We start from the raw sequence: 15,189 nt of genomic DNA, 5'->3' as shown, positions 1-15,189 counted from the left end.
GAAACCAATGTTGATTAATCAATCTGTGGTTTTTTGCTGCAGGTGGCTTGTGGTGGATGCCACACACTGGTTTTTGCCACTCCACGACTCAGTGGGACAGAAGAAATGGAGTTAGAACAAATAAACAATTCCTACTTCCCTGAAACACCTTCTCTGCCCATCAGCAATCTGAGCTCAGGAAATGTACTGCACAGAACTCTATCAGCACGTATGCGGCGAAGAGAGAGGGTATGGAGTTGTGGCCAGTTCTATATCATGGCACTGCAAAGAAAATGGAAAAAAATTCATTTTCTTTTTAAATCAAAGAAGGGTCTTTTAAGATAGATATACTAAATAAAATGGTTAGAGTTGCAGGGTTATAAACTTAAAGCAAATTCAGAGTTAAGCTGTTAAACACACAAATGAGAAAATTCAAATAATCATGGATAACCTTGAGTTAATAGAGAGTGGATACAAAGCAAAGACACAAAGCGTCCTTGTAGAGGCCTATCTTCGTACTTCAGATTGAGCGCTGAATGATTTTCTCAACTCTATATGGATTGACTTTTACTTTGCTTTTTATCTTTTAGTTACACATCATGAGCCGTGAAAGGTTATACACTATAAACAATGAAATGTGGGAAACAGAGAAATAAGGACTTCAGTTTGAGATAGGGAATGTTCTTTCTCATTTAAATTTAGAGGTTCTCATTGTACTTTTAAATTATTACTTCAATGACACTTAATGTTTAAAAAAACAAAAAGAAAATGCCAAGTAATGTTTAAAGGAGACCTTCCTTTTTTTTAATAAGTTACTTTAAGTTCCAAAACACATTCTCTCTGAAGTTAAAAGGTTAAGTTTGGCTTTTTGTTATGAAAAAGTATATATGGAAAGACTGAGAAATAGCAGTATTTTGTAGTTATTGTTTGTTTAGGTCTCGTGACTAATTTTTTGTTTCCTAAGGAAAGCAGAGAGAATACACATACGCTTTCTCCTGTCATGTTAAAAACAGGCTTCTAAATTAACAATTTAGAGCAACTTAGATACAGAGATAACAGAACAAAACATCTTTGAGTCCTTGGGGGTAATTTAAAAATGAATGTGGGATGGTGGGCAACTTTGAAGTCTCTCTCTTAAATATTTTTAGCAACTGGGGGGTAGTTTCTGTCAATACTAAACATATAACATCATGTAACAGTTTATTTAACCTGTTTATTTTAAAGGAGAAATCACCCGATTCTTTTCAAATGACACGAACACTACCTCCAATTGAAGGGGCTTCTGTGCCACCTGTCTGCTTTTCCCCCAGCCTACTTCCTTTCTATGTGTCTGCAAGTAATTGGCCAGGGAGAATGATACTTGAAAAGGAGGACCCCGTGCAGCCAGCAGAACCAGGTAACAGTTGATACTCTGCCGGCTCATAGGAAAAGTGGACCTTTTATTCCTGTTGGTGTCATGTTTATCTTAGGACGTTCTTGACAATTGAATTGTTTTCTTCCTCGTTGGAGGCTGACATCTCTCATTTGAGTTCAAGTCCAGGAATACTCTTATAACACATAAAAAGCATCATCGGTGACCCTAAAAATTCCATGTAACAATAGCAGTGTATTTTTATAGAGCAATGTATAACATATGTAATACCTTCTCTTACATTATCTCCTTTAACCCCTGAAGCAACTCCATGAAATAGGTGGGAATTCTAAACTCTTCATTTTGATAGATGAGAGAAGCAAGGCTTGAAGAGACTGACTTGGCCAAGGTTACTCAGCTTATAAATGAGGAAAGCCAGATTTGAATGCAGATCTTCTGGACCTATGTGAAGTCTTGCATTTAGACAGGATACAGTAGGGGTCAAGAACATGGGGTATGGGGGCACCTGGGTGGCTCAGTCAGTTAAGTGTCTAACTCTTGATTTTGGCTCAGGTCATGATCTCAGGGTTGTGGGATCGAGCACCGCCCAGTGTGGAGCCCTCTTAAGATTCTCCTTCTCCCTCTCCCTCTGCTCCTCACCACGTGCTCCCCCTCCCCCCACCACTCACATGCATTCTCTCTCTCTCTCTCTCAAGAAAAAGAAAAGAAAAAAGAAAAAAAGAGCATGGGGTATGGAGTTAAGTTGATCTGGGGTCAGATGCCAGCTCTGACATTTATTAACTGTGTGACTGACTTTGGAAAAGTTACTTAATTTCTCTAACCCTCAGTTTTCCTATCTTTGAAATGAGTTTAATAATACTTCTTTAGAGTGACTGAGATTACATGAGATAGGGTATATAAAATACTTAGCATTGAGCCTAGCACCTCTAGGAACCTCTTTATAGTTACAGTCATGGTTATTAGTCACACTTCTACCTCATTGCCTTGTAGATATACATTATATTTTAAAATGTAATCCCAGCTCTTTGGTTATTATACACCTCTTGTAAATAATTTTATTTATAGGCATTTGTGTATCTTAGGAGTGTGTATATGTTACTGCAGGGCACATGCTTGAATAGTAGGGGCAGGACAAGAAGCCAGGATCAAGAGATCAGAGCAAACAGTAGGTTTAGAATTAAGATCATTTGGGTACCTGGGATTAAGAATCATGGCACAGATAATTTTTAGTATCTTTGGGATCAAGAACCCAGGCAAAAGTTGAGGTAGTAAAAGCAAGAATTGTGGGCCATGGGAATAGAATATTACCTATAACTAGGACCTTGATCATAAGCCGGTTTCTTAACTGTATTTTTTTCCCAAAGGTTTATTTTATTTATTTTAGAGAGAGAATGCGAGTGGGGGGAGGGGCAGAGGGAGAGGATCTCAAGCACGCTTCATGCTGAATGCAGAGCCTGCTCTCAGGACCCCCAAATCATGACCTGAACCAAAATCAAGAGTCACACATTTAACTGACTGAGCCACCCAGACGCCCCTGATCCCTGATAATGAGCCAGTTTCTTGCATCTCACACAGAACTTTTGTATGTTTCCTTTTGAGATAAGCATCACTAACGCTCTTCAGGCCTATACATGGAAAAAGTGGAGTCTGACAACTGTGTACAAGGAAAAGAGAGGTTTTTGGTTTGGGGGAAGTTGTTTCCTACTTCAAGAGATTTGAATGTGATCATATATGGAGTTTTGTAGCTAGAGCCAAAGGAAAAGCTGTTCCTTATTTTTTTGTGACTGTTTACTAAAACTGTCTTAAAAGTATTCTGAAAGTTATATCTAACATATAACATGACTTTTTCTAAATTATTTGCAGACTTTAGTGTTTATTGTGGAGGGAGGAAGGTCAGGGAAGACCTTGCTGAGAAGGTGATATTTAAGCTAAAACACAAAGGATAAGAAGGACAGCCACATGAAGAGAGAGGTTATATGCATTCTAGGCAAAGAGAATAATATAGGCAAAGGTTTGGAGGCAGTTTGTAAGAAAAGGAAAGAAGACCATTGGAGCAAGAGAGTATGGGAAAAGGCTAGATAAGACGTTGGAGAAAAGAGTGAAAACATATTCATGATTTTATAGGCTGTGAGAAGCCTATTTGATTCTAGTGTTTTTCTTAAGTGCAATAGAAAGTCATTAAAGGTTTTGAATCTGTGGAGTGATGTGCTCCAATTTACATTTTAAGATGCTTACTTTTGCCTCTGTGTGGATTGTAGGGAGGAAAGACTAAAGGTAGGAAGAATACTTAAGAGCCCTTTGCAAGAGATGATGGTGTGTAGTCCAGGGTGTTTGCTGTGGAGATGGAGAGAAGGGGGCAGATTGGAAGTGCATTTGAGACCTAGAACTAACTGAATTTACACATAGAGGTGAAGCAAAGGGAAGAATCAAGGATGATTCCTAGGCAAGAGGATGGTTGACAAGCTTGAGGAAGAAAAAAATCAAACTTGAGATACCTGCGAGACATCCAAGCAGAAATATGCAGCAGGCAGTTGAAGATGCAAGCCTGAAGTTTGGAAGAGAGGTCTGAACTAGGGAGATACGTTTGGAACCTGACAACACAGAGTTGGTATTGACAATCCATGGGACTTGGTGAAATCACGTGTTAGAAAGCAGAGTAGCAAGAGAAGAGAGCCCAGGATTCGGCCCGAAGAACATCTAACGTTTAGAGGGTAAGAGAGGAAGAGCCAGCAAAGCAGCTTTCCTCAGCCCCGTCAGCTAGTAGGGCAAGAGGAGCGGTATCAGAAGACTAGGGTCATGAGTTCAAAGGACTGCTCAGAGGTCAAGGAGAAAGCCCAAAGAAGCAGCCCATGGATTTGGCATCATGGGGTATACCCACAATCTTGACAAGAGTAGCTTCAGGAGAAGAAGAGAGCAGAAGCCAGAGGGCTAAGAGATGAGGTATGAATGGGAGATGAGGAAGTGAAGAGGACATAGGGTGTGTAGAGAATTCTTTTGCATATTTTGGTCATGAAGAGTGGAGAAAAGGGCTGGCGGCTAGAGGGAGATGCGGGGTCAATGGGAAATAGTAGAGCATTTTTGTATGCTAATGGACATAAGCCTGTAGTCCCAGACAGACTGGTAGCACCGAGAGAGAGAGCATCACCAAAGGTGCAAAGCTCTCAAGAGGAGAGGTGAGGCTGGCATACAGAGCAGTCTTTGGTAAGAGGAAAGACAAATCCTATATTTCAACAGGAAAATGGAGGTAAATGTGTACATTTGTTGGGGAAAGATAAGGCAGATCAGGTCTGATGACTTCTGTTTTCTCAGTCAAGTATAAGGCAAGGCCATGAGCTTCCATGGTCTGCTATCTATTTTTCCAAATCTCCATTCTCTGCCCTCTTCTGTCTGTCCCGTTAAGCACTTTCTTCATTAATCTTCCTTAGGCACAGTTCTAGTTCCCATTTGCTCCAGTGGCTTCTGAGAATCCCTAATATTTGTGAAAGTAAGTGTAAGTTTCCCCATGTAACTCTCACCTGCTTTTGTAGCTTCATCTCTCGGTAATCTTATTCTTATAACCTTAATGCAGGTCACAGGTCTGTAAAGTACAGCTCATGAGCCATATCTAGCCAGCTACTTGTTTTTGTAAATAAAGTTTTATTGGAACCTAGTCATGCCATTCCTTTCTGTATTGCCTATGGCTGCTTTTACACGATAGTGGCAGAGTTTGAGTCATTAGGGCAGAGACTATATATGGCCACAAAGCCTAAAATGTTTACTAGATGGCCTTCTACAGAGAAAGTTTCCCAACTCTTAATTTTGATCAAACTGAGCTCTTCATGGTCAGACTTCGTGGAAAAGGCTGTGAAGTCAAGACAAACCTGAGACTGACACTTGGCACTTCACTTATTCGTTTGTGAAGTGGGGATACGCTACCTACCTCTCTTGTCATGGAGGTAACTCGACACATGTGAGAGCTTGTATTCCCCGCACATGGTCAGCCTTCAGTACAAGCCATTCTGCTGCTTCTGTTAGCACTGGGCTTCACTTTCTTCTCCATCCACCTCTACCTCTCAGAAATCTACTCACTCTTCCCGTACCCCTTGAGTGAAACATTTCCTGATTCCCAACATTCGGGTGTGATTTCGCATGCCAATATATCCTATATTTTATATTCCCTTTAGATGATAAGTTCATGAAGAATGAGCCATTAATTAAGTTGATTATCTTGCACATAGCACCTCACATGAAATAAACACAAACTGATTATTTGCTCCTTTAAATTGAATGAATTTACAAGGGCAAGATCAGTGAGGCTGGCATTTTTAGCAAGGACTTCGTTGAGGATCTCCTCTCAAACACGTGGGTACTAAATGGGGGTGTAGTAATTGAGAAAAATGTAAGGTCAAGTAGAGCTTGTAAGTTTTAGTTACCTGCTCGATGACATAATAACCTTGCAGTTTCCCATGAAAAGTTTCCAGGTGCTTGTACTAGTTATCTGATTTTTCACATAAGTGGCCTTAAAACTCATCTCACAGAGTTTGTGAGGGTCAAGAACCCAGGAGCAGCCTAACTGAGGGGTTCTGGCTCAGAGTGCCTCATGCAGTTGCAATCATGCTGTCAGATGGGACTGTAGTCACCTGAAGGCTCCACTGGAGCTGAAGGATGGATGCTCTTCCACGCTCACTTGCGTGGCCATTGGCAGGAGGTTTTACTTCCTCAGTGTGTGTACTTCTCCCTAGGAATGCTCCTAGCATGGCTTCCCCTGGAGAAAGTGATGTAAGAAAGACAGAGTAGGGGGACCGAGATATAAACTGCAGTAACGTCACAATTATGGCTGCTTTGTTTTGTTGGCCATACAGAACAACCTGGTAAGATGTGGAAGGGAACGACACAAGGGGACCCATATCAGGAGGATGTGGGTCACCAGGGCCAATTTTGGGGACGGACTGTTACAGTGCTACAGTGCTTGACACCTGGGTAGTATTTCTCCCAAAGGAATAGTGTTTGCCTGTTCGTATGAAGGAAGCAGGTGCTGTGTCATCAGGACTGAAGTCTTTAAACGTGCAGAAAGAGACTTTAAAACCTCTTATCACTATGAATGAATTCTGTTCAATTCCCTTAACATGTGGTTAAAGGACTTTAGTAAAATTATGCCTGCACCTTATATTACAGAATAATTTATTCTTTAGTTGTCTTTCAATTTTCCATTGAAAGCTGGTTTTCTCTTTTCCCTTTTACTCAGATTATTTTCAGGAAAAAATGGCCAAAGGGAAAGAGGCAGACAATTCTTCAGCAGCAGATTCAGAAAACCTTGGAGAAACTACTGATGTCTTAAATATGGTAATGGTTTTCTTATTTATCTATATAGATATGTTTGGATTTCAGTTTCTCATGTATTCATATATGTGTACATCCTGTGCTGTTACTTGCATTAAAAAAAGGTTTTGGTGTCATTATGTTTGTTATTTTTATATATTATATGTTTATTATTTTATTGAAGTATAGATTACATACAATTAATTTTTTTTAAAGATTTTATTTATTTATTTGACAGAGAGACAGCCAATGAGAGAGGGAACACAAGCAGGGGGAGTGGGAGAGGAGGAAGCAGGCTCCCAGCGGAAGAGCCTGATGTGGGGCTCGATCCCAGATCGCCAGGATCACGCCCTGAGCCAAAGGCAGAGGCCTAACGACTGCGCCACCCAGGCACCCCTACATACAATTAATTTTGAGCCTCGTATCATTAGTGTGCAGTTGAGAGTAGATTATATACTGTCTGAACTGTTTTGTGTTCATTTTATATATAAGAATGAATAAATATATAATCTGATATATCTTTATTCTTTTTAGAACATATATTTTTTATTTATTGCAGACACATATGATGAGCCTGAATTCCAATGAGAAGTCGTTAAAATTATCACCAATTCAAAAACAAAAGGTATAATACAGAGAGTTATTTTCATTTTGGTGGATAAGAATGGTTTATATTTTTTCTTGAAAGTTTTCTGGAAAGAATACATGAGAGATAAGTATTCATTTACTTTAGATTTTAAAGGAGGAATACATTGTAGATAGCCTCAACTTGGGTTTGTTTTGTTGGTGTATATTTCGGATATATAATGGGATTTCATTGCTGAAATTTGCTTTTGATGTCACTAACAAGTCATAGTAGCCAAATTTCTTATCATCAGAGCAAAGGACTATTATGACAGTTTGTAAGTATTAGAAGAGGCTACTGTTTATCAGAATGGTTCTCAGACCTGGGTTGAGCATGACTTTGGTTGAGTTACCATGTTGTCCTCAAAGATGATATTAACATCTTTTTTAGCTCTAAAATATGATGGTTTTAGTGAAAATATTTGATAATTGCTTTTACAATGTGTGGAATGGGCTTTAATCTATCACAGAATCAATAGCATAAAAACAAAATTAAGCATTTGGAAATTAATCAGAAACCAGGCATGGATGATAAAGAGAGACTTTTAATGAATAGCAAGAGGAAGGAATAGTTGGTGGTTTTCACAACCCTAGAGAGAGAAAGGCCTGCCCTCAAATCCTTTGCTTCTCCTGGCTTTAAGGACCAGTGGGGTGAAAGGAAGGAGGGGTTTGGGGATTAGAAAACTAAATTGGAGAAATATAAATTGAAGGAAGAAGGCTTATAGACAATATTTTATTTATACTTCCAGTGCCTTTGCCACGTTTATTAAGCTAAAAATCCTTAAAGTCGAAGTCACTGAAATGCAAGAGAATCTTGCTGAATTATAAAAATTTAGTGCCAGTCTTTGTTAGTTTTATCTCTGTTTTACTGAGAGGCGTGGTGAGTAACAGCATTCCTTTTGAATATGGGAGAACTGTTGTCCTAACCCGTGTAGAAACTCAGCGAAGGTTGACTGACTTTATTGACTGACTACACTTCCAAGAAGACATCTTTCCTGTGTCTCTCCTTCCTCTTCTCTTAGACTCGGAGCTCTGCTGCTTCTGTGCTATTTGATTGTGCTAGGGAAATAAAGACACATACATTTAGAACTCATTTCTGGCAACTGGGCCTCTGCCTCACTTTAGCACTCTTGAAAGAATTGTGACTTTTTAAAGAATAGGACCTAGAACAAATAGAAGGAAAGCACTTCCTTTTAAACAGATATATATTTTATACTTCACATAGTCCTCTTAAGTAGAGGCCCAACCAGACCTGAATGAAAAAAAGATTTATTACAGTATTTCCATATATTAATGTTTAAATTATGCTGTTTTAATTTTTTTTTTTTTGGCAAAAAATGACCTCTTCCTAGACCTAGCACTCACAACAGTTTATAACACTTGATTTAGTGAGGTTTTACTCTCCACAGACCCAGATTCATCAAATATTTCAATTGATTAGCTTACAGAATTTAGGTCAACAATTTGATTTTTGCCTTATTTCATCCAACAGGAAATGAATTGCATATTCTTAATGTATCATTCAAATCGCATTGTTTAATTTCATAGTTTTTATAAAAATCTTACATTTTACCCTAGGTATTTTTTCCACATGGTGGTTAGTTTCATGTGTGCAAGTTATTATAATTAAAGAATACAATAGATAAAAGGAAGAGGGTCAAAAATTTGAAAACTCAAAGATTTGTTTTGAAAAGAAACCTATTAGTATGCCGATAAAAAGATTTCATGTGTAGTTTTCAGATTTTTCTTCTAGAAGTAAGCTATTCATTTTTTTCTAATATTTAACAATTTCATATTTTCATTTATTTTCTTTAATTCTGTGAATTTCACGGAATTAAAAGACCCATCAAAAGTTGACAATTAAAATAATAGGGAAGGTAGGAAAAAAAGAAACTGAACCTGACCGTATGCAAGAGAAGTGTACATTTTTTTTTACCAGTATTTTGCAGAATCGGTCTGGAAATGTATTCTATTTAATACTTGATTCAGATTAAGAAAAGGGGTAGAGAAGACATACTGATGGTCCTGTGTGAGTGGTGGTAACATGAGAGCAGGTAGTGAGCATGTGTGTGTTAGATGCGGACACGTGTGCCACGTCAGAATCCAGTGCATTACAGATTTAGAGAGTGGCCTCAGTTATCTCCAGCCAAAGCCAAATCTGAGCAAACTGTTTGGTAAAACTGGACATTTTTATTCTGCTAGCGAAACTTAGAGTAATGCAAAATCTTGGCAGTGTTTTGTAGTAGATAAGTTACCTTTGTCCACTAATAGTAGTATGACGATTACTTCAAAAATTTACAGAAACAAGAAACAATTGAGAAACTGAAGCAGCGTACAGCTTACTCTGAAAATGTTGATAGTAAAGGATTTGCAAGTGAAGAGATGTCCAAAACAGTGAAAGAGGGGAAAGCCTATAAACAACTTTTGGCAAAAGGAACGTACATGATGCAAGCAGCTCTGACTATGGAAGCATTTTCAGATGAGGACGTAGGTAATGACTCAGGCCAGCCTGGGCCTCGGCCTGACACCCGTGCAGAGGGCATGCAAAGGGAGATATTTAGACGTGAAAGTAAGCATAGTATTTATCCACCTGACAGTAAGGCGATAGCAAAGTCATGTGATGGAGGCCAAAAACAGAACAATCCAGACACAGAAGAAACAATCTCTAAGAAGGAAACTGAGCTGGCGGAAATGGCAGGTCTGAAGGCTAGGAGACAAAGTGAAGAGAATTTAAGAAATATTAATATGTTCTTTGATGACTTACCAAATAGATACGTGAATATTGAGGATGAAGACAGTAAAGATTTTGTTAAGGACAGTGAGAGGAACAAGCGAGATATGATCTTTGACGGTGAAAGAGATTCTATAGAGGAGCCAGACTTGGAAGGCGAAAGTGCAAGTCAGCAAGGTACCACTGATGGCTTCGAGCAGCCTGAGTCAGTAGAATTTAGTAGTGGTGAGAAAGAGGATGACGAAGTGGAAACCGAGCAAAACTTGTGGTATAGCAGAAAATTTATCGAACAAGCACATGAGGAAGAGATGGAACACATAATGTGCAAATTCATGGCAAAATATGATTTTAAGTGTGACCGCTTGCCAAAGATCCCCGAAGAGCAGGAAGGAGCAGAGGATTCAGAAGGAAGTGGCATAGACAAGCAAGAGGTAGAGGCAAGTGAGGAAAATGTGAAGGTGCCTGTAGGAAAACAGGAAGAAGTAGAGTTCCTGTCAGAGGACCTGACAGACAGAGCAGAGGTGAGTGAAGGCAAGGGAAAGGAAGGAGATGGAGGTGAGGGAATCCAGCGGGAGGGTAATTCAGGAGTGGAACAGAGACAAAGTGAGGAGGGGGAAGAGGAGGGAGACAAGGGAGGAGGAGAAATGGGGGGCCTGGGTAAGGGAGAGAAGGACCTAGAAGAGGAGGAAGGCCAGGTGCAAGAGGAGGGGGAAGAAGGCCATCAGGAAGAAAGAAACAAAGGGTTGGAGGAAGGGGAAGGGGAGGAGCAAAGAGATGACAATGAGAAGGAAGGGGATGGGGGGAGAGGAGGGGAAGAAGACAGGGAAGAGGAAGAAGAGGAGGAAGAAGGCAAGGAGGAGGGAGAAAGGAAAGAGGAAGAAGGACAAGAGGAAAGACAGGGAGAGGGGGAAGAAGGAGAGGAGGAGGAAGGAGAGGGGGAAGGAAAGGAAGAAGAGGGGGAAGAAGAAGAAGGAGAGGGGGGAGCGGAGGAAGAAGGAGAGGAAGAAGGGAAGAAAAGAGAAGGTGAAGGGGAGGGGGAAGGAGAAGGAGAAGCAGAGAAAGAGGAGGAAGCAGAAGAGGAAGGAGAAGGAGAAGGGGAGGAAGGAGAGGGGGAAGGGGTGGAGGAAGGAGAGTGGGAAATGGAGGAGGAAAGAGAGGGGGAAGGGAAGAAAAGAGAAGGTGAAGGGGAGGAAGAGGGAGAAGCAGAGAAAGGAGAGGAGGAAGCAGAGGAGGAAGGAGAGTGGGAAGGGAAGGAAGGAGAAAGTGAAGGAGAGGAAGAAGGAGAGGGGGAAGAAGAAGGAGAAGCAGTGGAAGGGGAGGAAGAGGGGGAAGGAGGGGAGGAAGGAGAGGGGGAGGGAGAAGAGGAAGGAGAGAGGGAGGGAGAAAAGGAAGGAGAGGGGGAGGGAGAAGAGGAAGGAGAGAGGGAGGGAGAAAAGGAAGGAGAGGGGGAGAGAAGAGGAAGAGAGGGAGGGAGAAGAGGAAGGAGAGGGCGAGGGAGAAGAGGAAGGAGAGGGGGAGGGAGAAGAGGAAGGAGAGGGAGAAAAGGAGTTAGGGGAAGAAGAGGAAGAATGGGAGGGGGAAGGAGAGGGGCAGGGGGAGGAGGAAGGAGAAGGGGAAGAAGGAGAAGCAGGGGAAGGGGAGAAGGAAGAGGGGGAAGCAGGGGAGGAAGAAGAGGGGCAGGGAGAAGAGGAAGGAGAGGGAGAAGAAGAGGTAGTGGAGGAAGAGGAAGAATGGGAGGGGGAGGAGGAAGGAGAGGGGGAAGAGGAGGAAGGAGAGGAGGAGGAGGAAAGAGAGGAGGAGGAGAAAGAAGCGGAGGGGGACCAGGAAGGAGAGGAGGAAGAGGAGGGGGAGGGGGAAGAAGCAGAGTGGGGAGTGAGGGAGAGGGAAGAGGAGGACGTGGAGGAAGAAGAGGGGAAATACGAGGAGACAGGAGATGGAGAGAGTGAAAAGCAGGGAAGACTGGGTGAAGGAAAAGAGTCCAACAAAGCATGCAAAATGAGAGAATCTGTGAAATATGACAGAGATAAGGCATACCCCCAAAAGTTTATTACTAACACAGAGGGAAAGGGGAACAAGCATGCGGTTCAGAGGTTCAAAATGCCAGTGCAGTCAAAACGACTTTTAGAAAATGGGCCACCGGGTTCCAAAAAATTCTGGAATAATGTATTACCACATTATTTAGAATTGAAGTAACAAACTTTAAATTTCAAAGTTTGTTAAACTTTTTAAATTTTTAAAAATTTAAGTTTTAAATTTAACACGTTAAAGCTGTTGGCCAGCCAACAGTTTGAGCATCTTACATGTAATAGGCATTTAATTGCTAGTGTCACATTTACTTAATGTGTGGTACAGTACGACTGATAAAGACAACACAAAGCACTGGTAAATTTGGCTCCTCTTAAACTAATATTTTGTTATATTTCCCCCCCAAATTTATAAATCTGTCACTGGAAAATATCAAAAGGTCATAGCAGATAATTAACATTATATATTCCTCATTAAAGTCAGATTTAGGAAATAAGGAGTATACTATAAGAATGTTGCTTTTGTATATACAAAGTGGTCCCTTTAAAGATGGCACAAATCCTTCAGGGCTATAAAAACATTTCTTATAAATTTCTTTTGGTCTCTGATTATAATTTGCCTACTACATAGAATAGTTTGATAAGATGGATGGTATTGTAAAGCTAAAATGAAGAATTCACATTTTAAAGAAGTAGTGCTCTTTTTTCACCTTTTATGTGTCCTTTTTGCAACCAAGTGACAGCTGGATTCAGAGCTTAGATCTTAATGTGACGTCTTTTAGTTACTGTCTGCACAAATGGCATTATATCTCATGAAATGGAGGTGAACCTAAACATACATTCGGGAAGTATGTAAAACTTGTAAGTATTTATTGGCCAGGCAGAGCTCCTCGTGGACTGTTTCCTCACATATAAAATGGAGTGGATTAGATGACAGAACTATAGTCCCTCCCGACTCTGGATTTTTTTCGTTTTAACAGGCTGATTTACTCCCATCATGTTTGTCATTTGCATAAAAGTTTTTTAAGGAAGAAAAATTGCACTTTAAAATTAATTGAGTTTTCTCTAAATTATATATTGTTCTTTACTCTTAAAAACTTAGGAAGAGCTTTAATGTCTGTCTTCTGTCATTCTATATTTCTAAACTATAACTTCTGAGCTTTAACCGTCCTATCAGAATCCTCATTCCCAGTGTCTATTATGTACCCTCTGTGTGTTCTTCATTGACTATTCTGTAATTCTGTTTGTTGCTTGTCAGAATGTTTTAAGTAAAATAAAATGTAAACGTCTACAGTAATTGTTTGTGGAAAGAGAAACTAACATTAGGTATTGAATTTTCGAGAGGCTAGATTTCTATTAGCGTAAATTCGATCTTCCCTTAAAATTTTCAGTATTCAACATACAGCTAGATCGTTTGATTGCTCTTTATTCACAGCTTCCTTTTCAACTGATTTCCCACCCCAGTCCCTTCCATATCTTGGGCATGAGGGATTTCTTATACTTTTAGCAAAGAGGATCTCGATGGTAAGCATCCTGTGAATTTCGTGTAGTTGGATCCTTTGCACATTTGATTCTCTGTGAGAAAGAATATGAGGGGAGACACTAGAGGAAACTCCTAGGAGCAACTGTAGATTTTGTTTTAGCTGCAGGGATCTCGGGTCGCTTCCCCTAACTAACCAGACACGCTAATTTGGCATTTCAGGGTTCTACCAAATTCTACCACATTCAGTGAACGTCAGTGAAATGGAATTGGTACTTTGATAAAGTGTGGGCACTGTGTTGTTAATGCTAGGGCACAACATGGTTATTTTAAAAGTTGACTTAAAATGATTAATTGAGATGAATGATAGAATGGAGTTCATAAAGAAAAAGCCTTCAGGGAGAAAAGAAACTCTTACCCTCAAGTTATTAATGTCAAAGGTGAGACCTCCCCAGCCAGCAATACTGAAATGGTGTTCTAAACATGTGCCTGCCTCAGTATTTGAACTGGTGTAGAGAGCTACTTTTAAACAGCATTTCCTACCCATTTCTTCACATTTCCCTGGCCAAAAAAAAGTGTTGTGTGCTCTTTTCGAGGCGGTAGCTCAGGCAGGCATAGTGTTCTGGTCAGGAGCACCAGGCCTCGTCATTTTGAGATGTGAATTAGTACTTGGGTCAACAGATTGGAATAACTGGCTCCCTTTTTATTGTCCCCATCTGCTGCTTGATTAAGCTTTTATTGTAGTTTCTCACTGGTTATTATGAGGCCAGTGTGAGGTGTGTGTGTAGAATCCGTTGAGTTACAGTTTCAAATGAGGACTCTGGCAGAAAAATATTTTCGGGTGAGCTTCAAAGGAGTGTCACAGAGACATCGGCTGCTGCCGAAGCAGCTCTTGAGGTGAGTGCAATGAAACGTTCTCTGTTATTTCATCGTAGAGGTAAACTTGCTCTACACGTACCTGCACGTAGATAAAATGCTTCCATAGAGGAGGTGCTGTAATTCCTTCTTCCTTCATTCTTTCCATTGTACCTGACCTGTCACTTATTATTTTGTACATTCCATTCATTCAACAAATAGGCGGGTACCAAGCACCCAAAAGGGAATGGAAGCTTTCCCAAATCAGGGAGAGCTCAAGAAATGAAGGCTGCTTACAGTCAGACATTAGGTAGGTACAGATGTCTTGAAAGAACAGCAGGTAAAAGGAGTTCCCGTGGCCCTGACTTGAACTATGGCTTAACAATGCCCTTTCATCTCTTGATCTCCCTCCCTGCCGCCTTTCGTGTTCTTTTTAGCCAGGGCTACCCGAAGATAAAAATACGATCTGAGGGGCGCCTGGGTGGCACAGCGGTTAAGCGTCTGCCTTCGGCTCAGGGCGTGATCCCGGCGTTATGGGATCGAGCCCCACATCAGGCTCCTCTGCTATGAGCCTGCTTCTTCCTCTCCCACTCCCCCTGCTTGTGTTCCCTCTCTCGCTGGCTGTCTCTATCTCTGTCAAGTAAATAAATAAAATCTTAAAAAAAAAATACGATCTGAAAACAAATCTATGGCTTTCCTTCATGAAGTCCCTTAATTAAGAAGGAGACAGTGGTTTTATGCCTTGAGTATGCCGAGAGTAAGATACAGTTCCTGATCTCAGGGAACTCTTGGCTGTTTCTATCAGCTGACCAGAAACCTTACCCAT

The 15,189-nt window shown here is 40.7% G+C and overlaps 1 protein-coding gene across 9 annotated transcripts in view; it reads left to right on the top strand.

The window, feature by feature from the left end:
- LOC100471251 (sushi repeat-containing protein SRPX) overlaps window positions 1–15,189 on the top strand; it is a 199,410-nt gene that overhangs the window by 20,483 nt on the left and 163,738 nt on the right. For 6 of the 9 annotated variants that reach the window (XM_034648737.1, XM_034648735.1, XM_034648736.1 and 3 more), the window contains 5 exons: window positions 43–228; window positions 1,204–1,375; window positions 6,576–6,673; window positions 7,209–7,274; window positions 9,575–10,525. In XM_034648737.1, the coding sequence (XP_034504628.1) occupies window positions 43–228; window positions 1,204–1,375; window positions 6,576–6,673; window positions 7,209–7,274; window positions 9,575–10,525 (1,473 nt within the window). The remainder of the gene's footprint in view (window positions 1–42; window positions 229–1,203; window positions 1,376–6,575; window positions 6,674–7,208; window positions 7,275–9,574; window positions 10,526–15,189) is intronic. The other 3 variants (XM_034648739.1, XM_034648738.1, XM_034648742.1) reach the window with 1 other exon arrangement.

Source organism: Ailuropoda melanoleuca, chromosome X (genome assembly GCF_002007445.2).
Source record: "Ailuropoda melanoleuca isolate Jingjing chromosome X, ASM200744v2, whole genome shotgun sequence".
Taxonomy (NCBI): Eukaryota; Metazoa; Chordata; class Mammalia; order Carnivora; family Ursidae; genus Ailuropoda; species Ailuropoda melanoleuca.
This window is presented reverse-complemented; position numbering and strand designations above follow the sequence as displayed.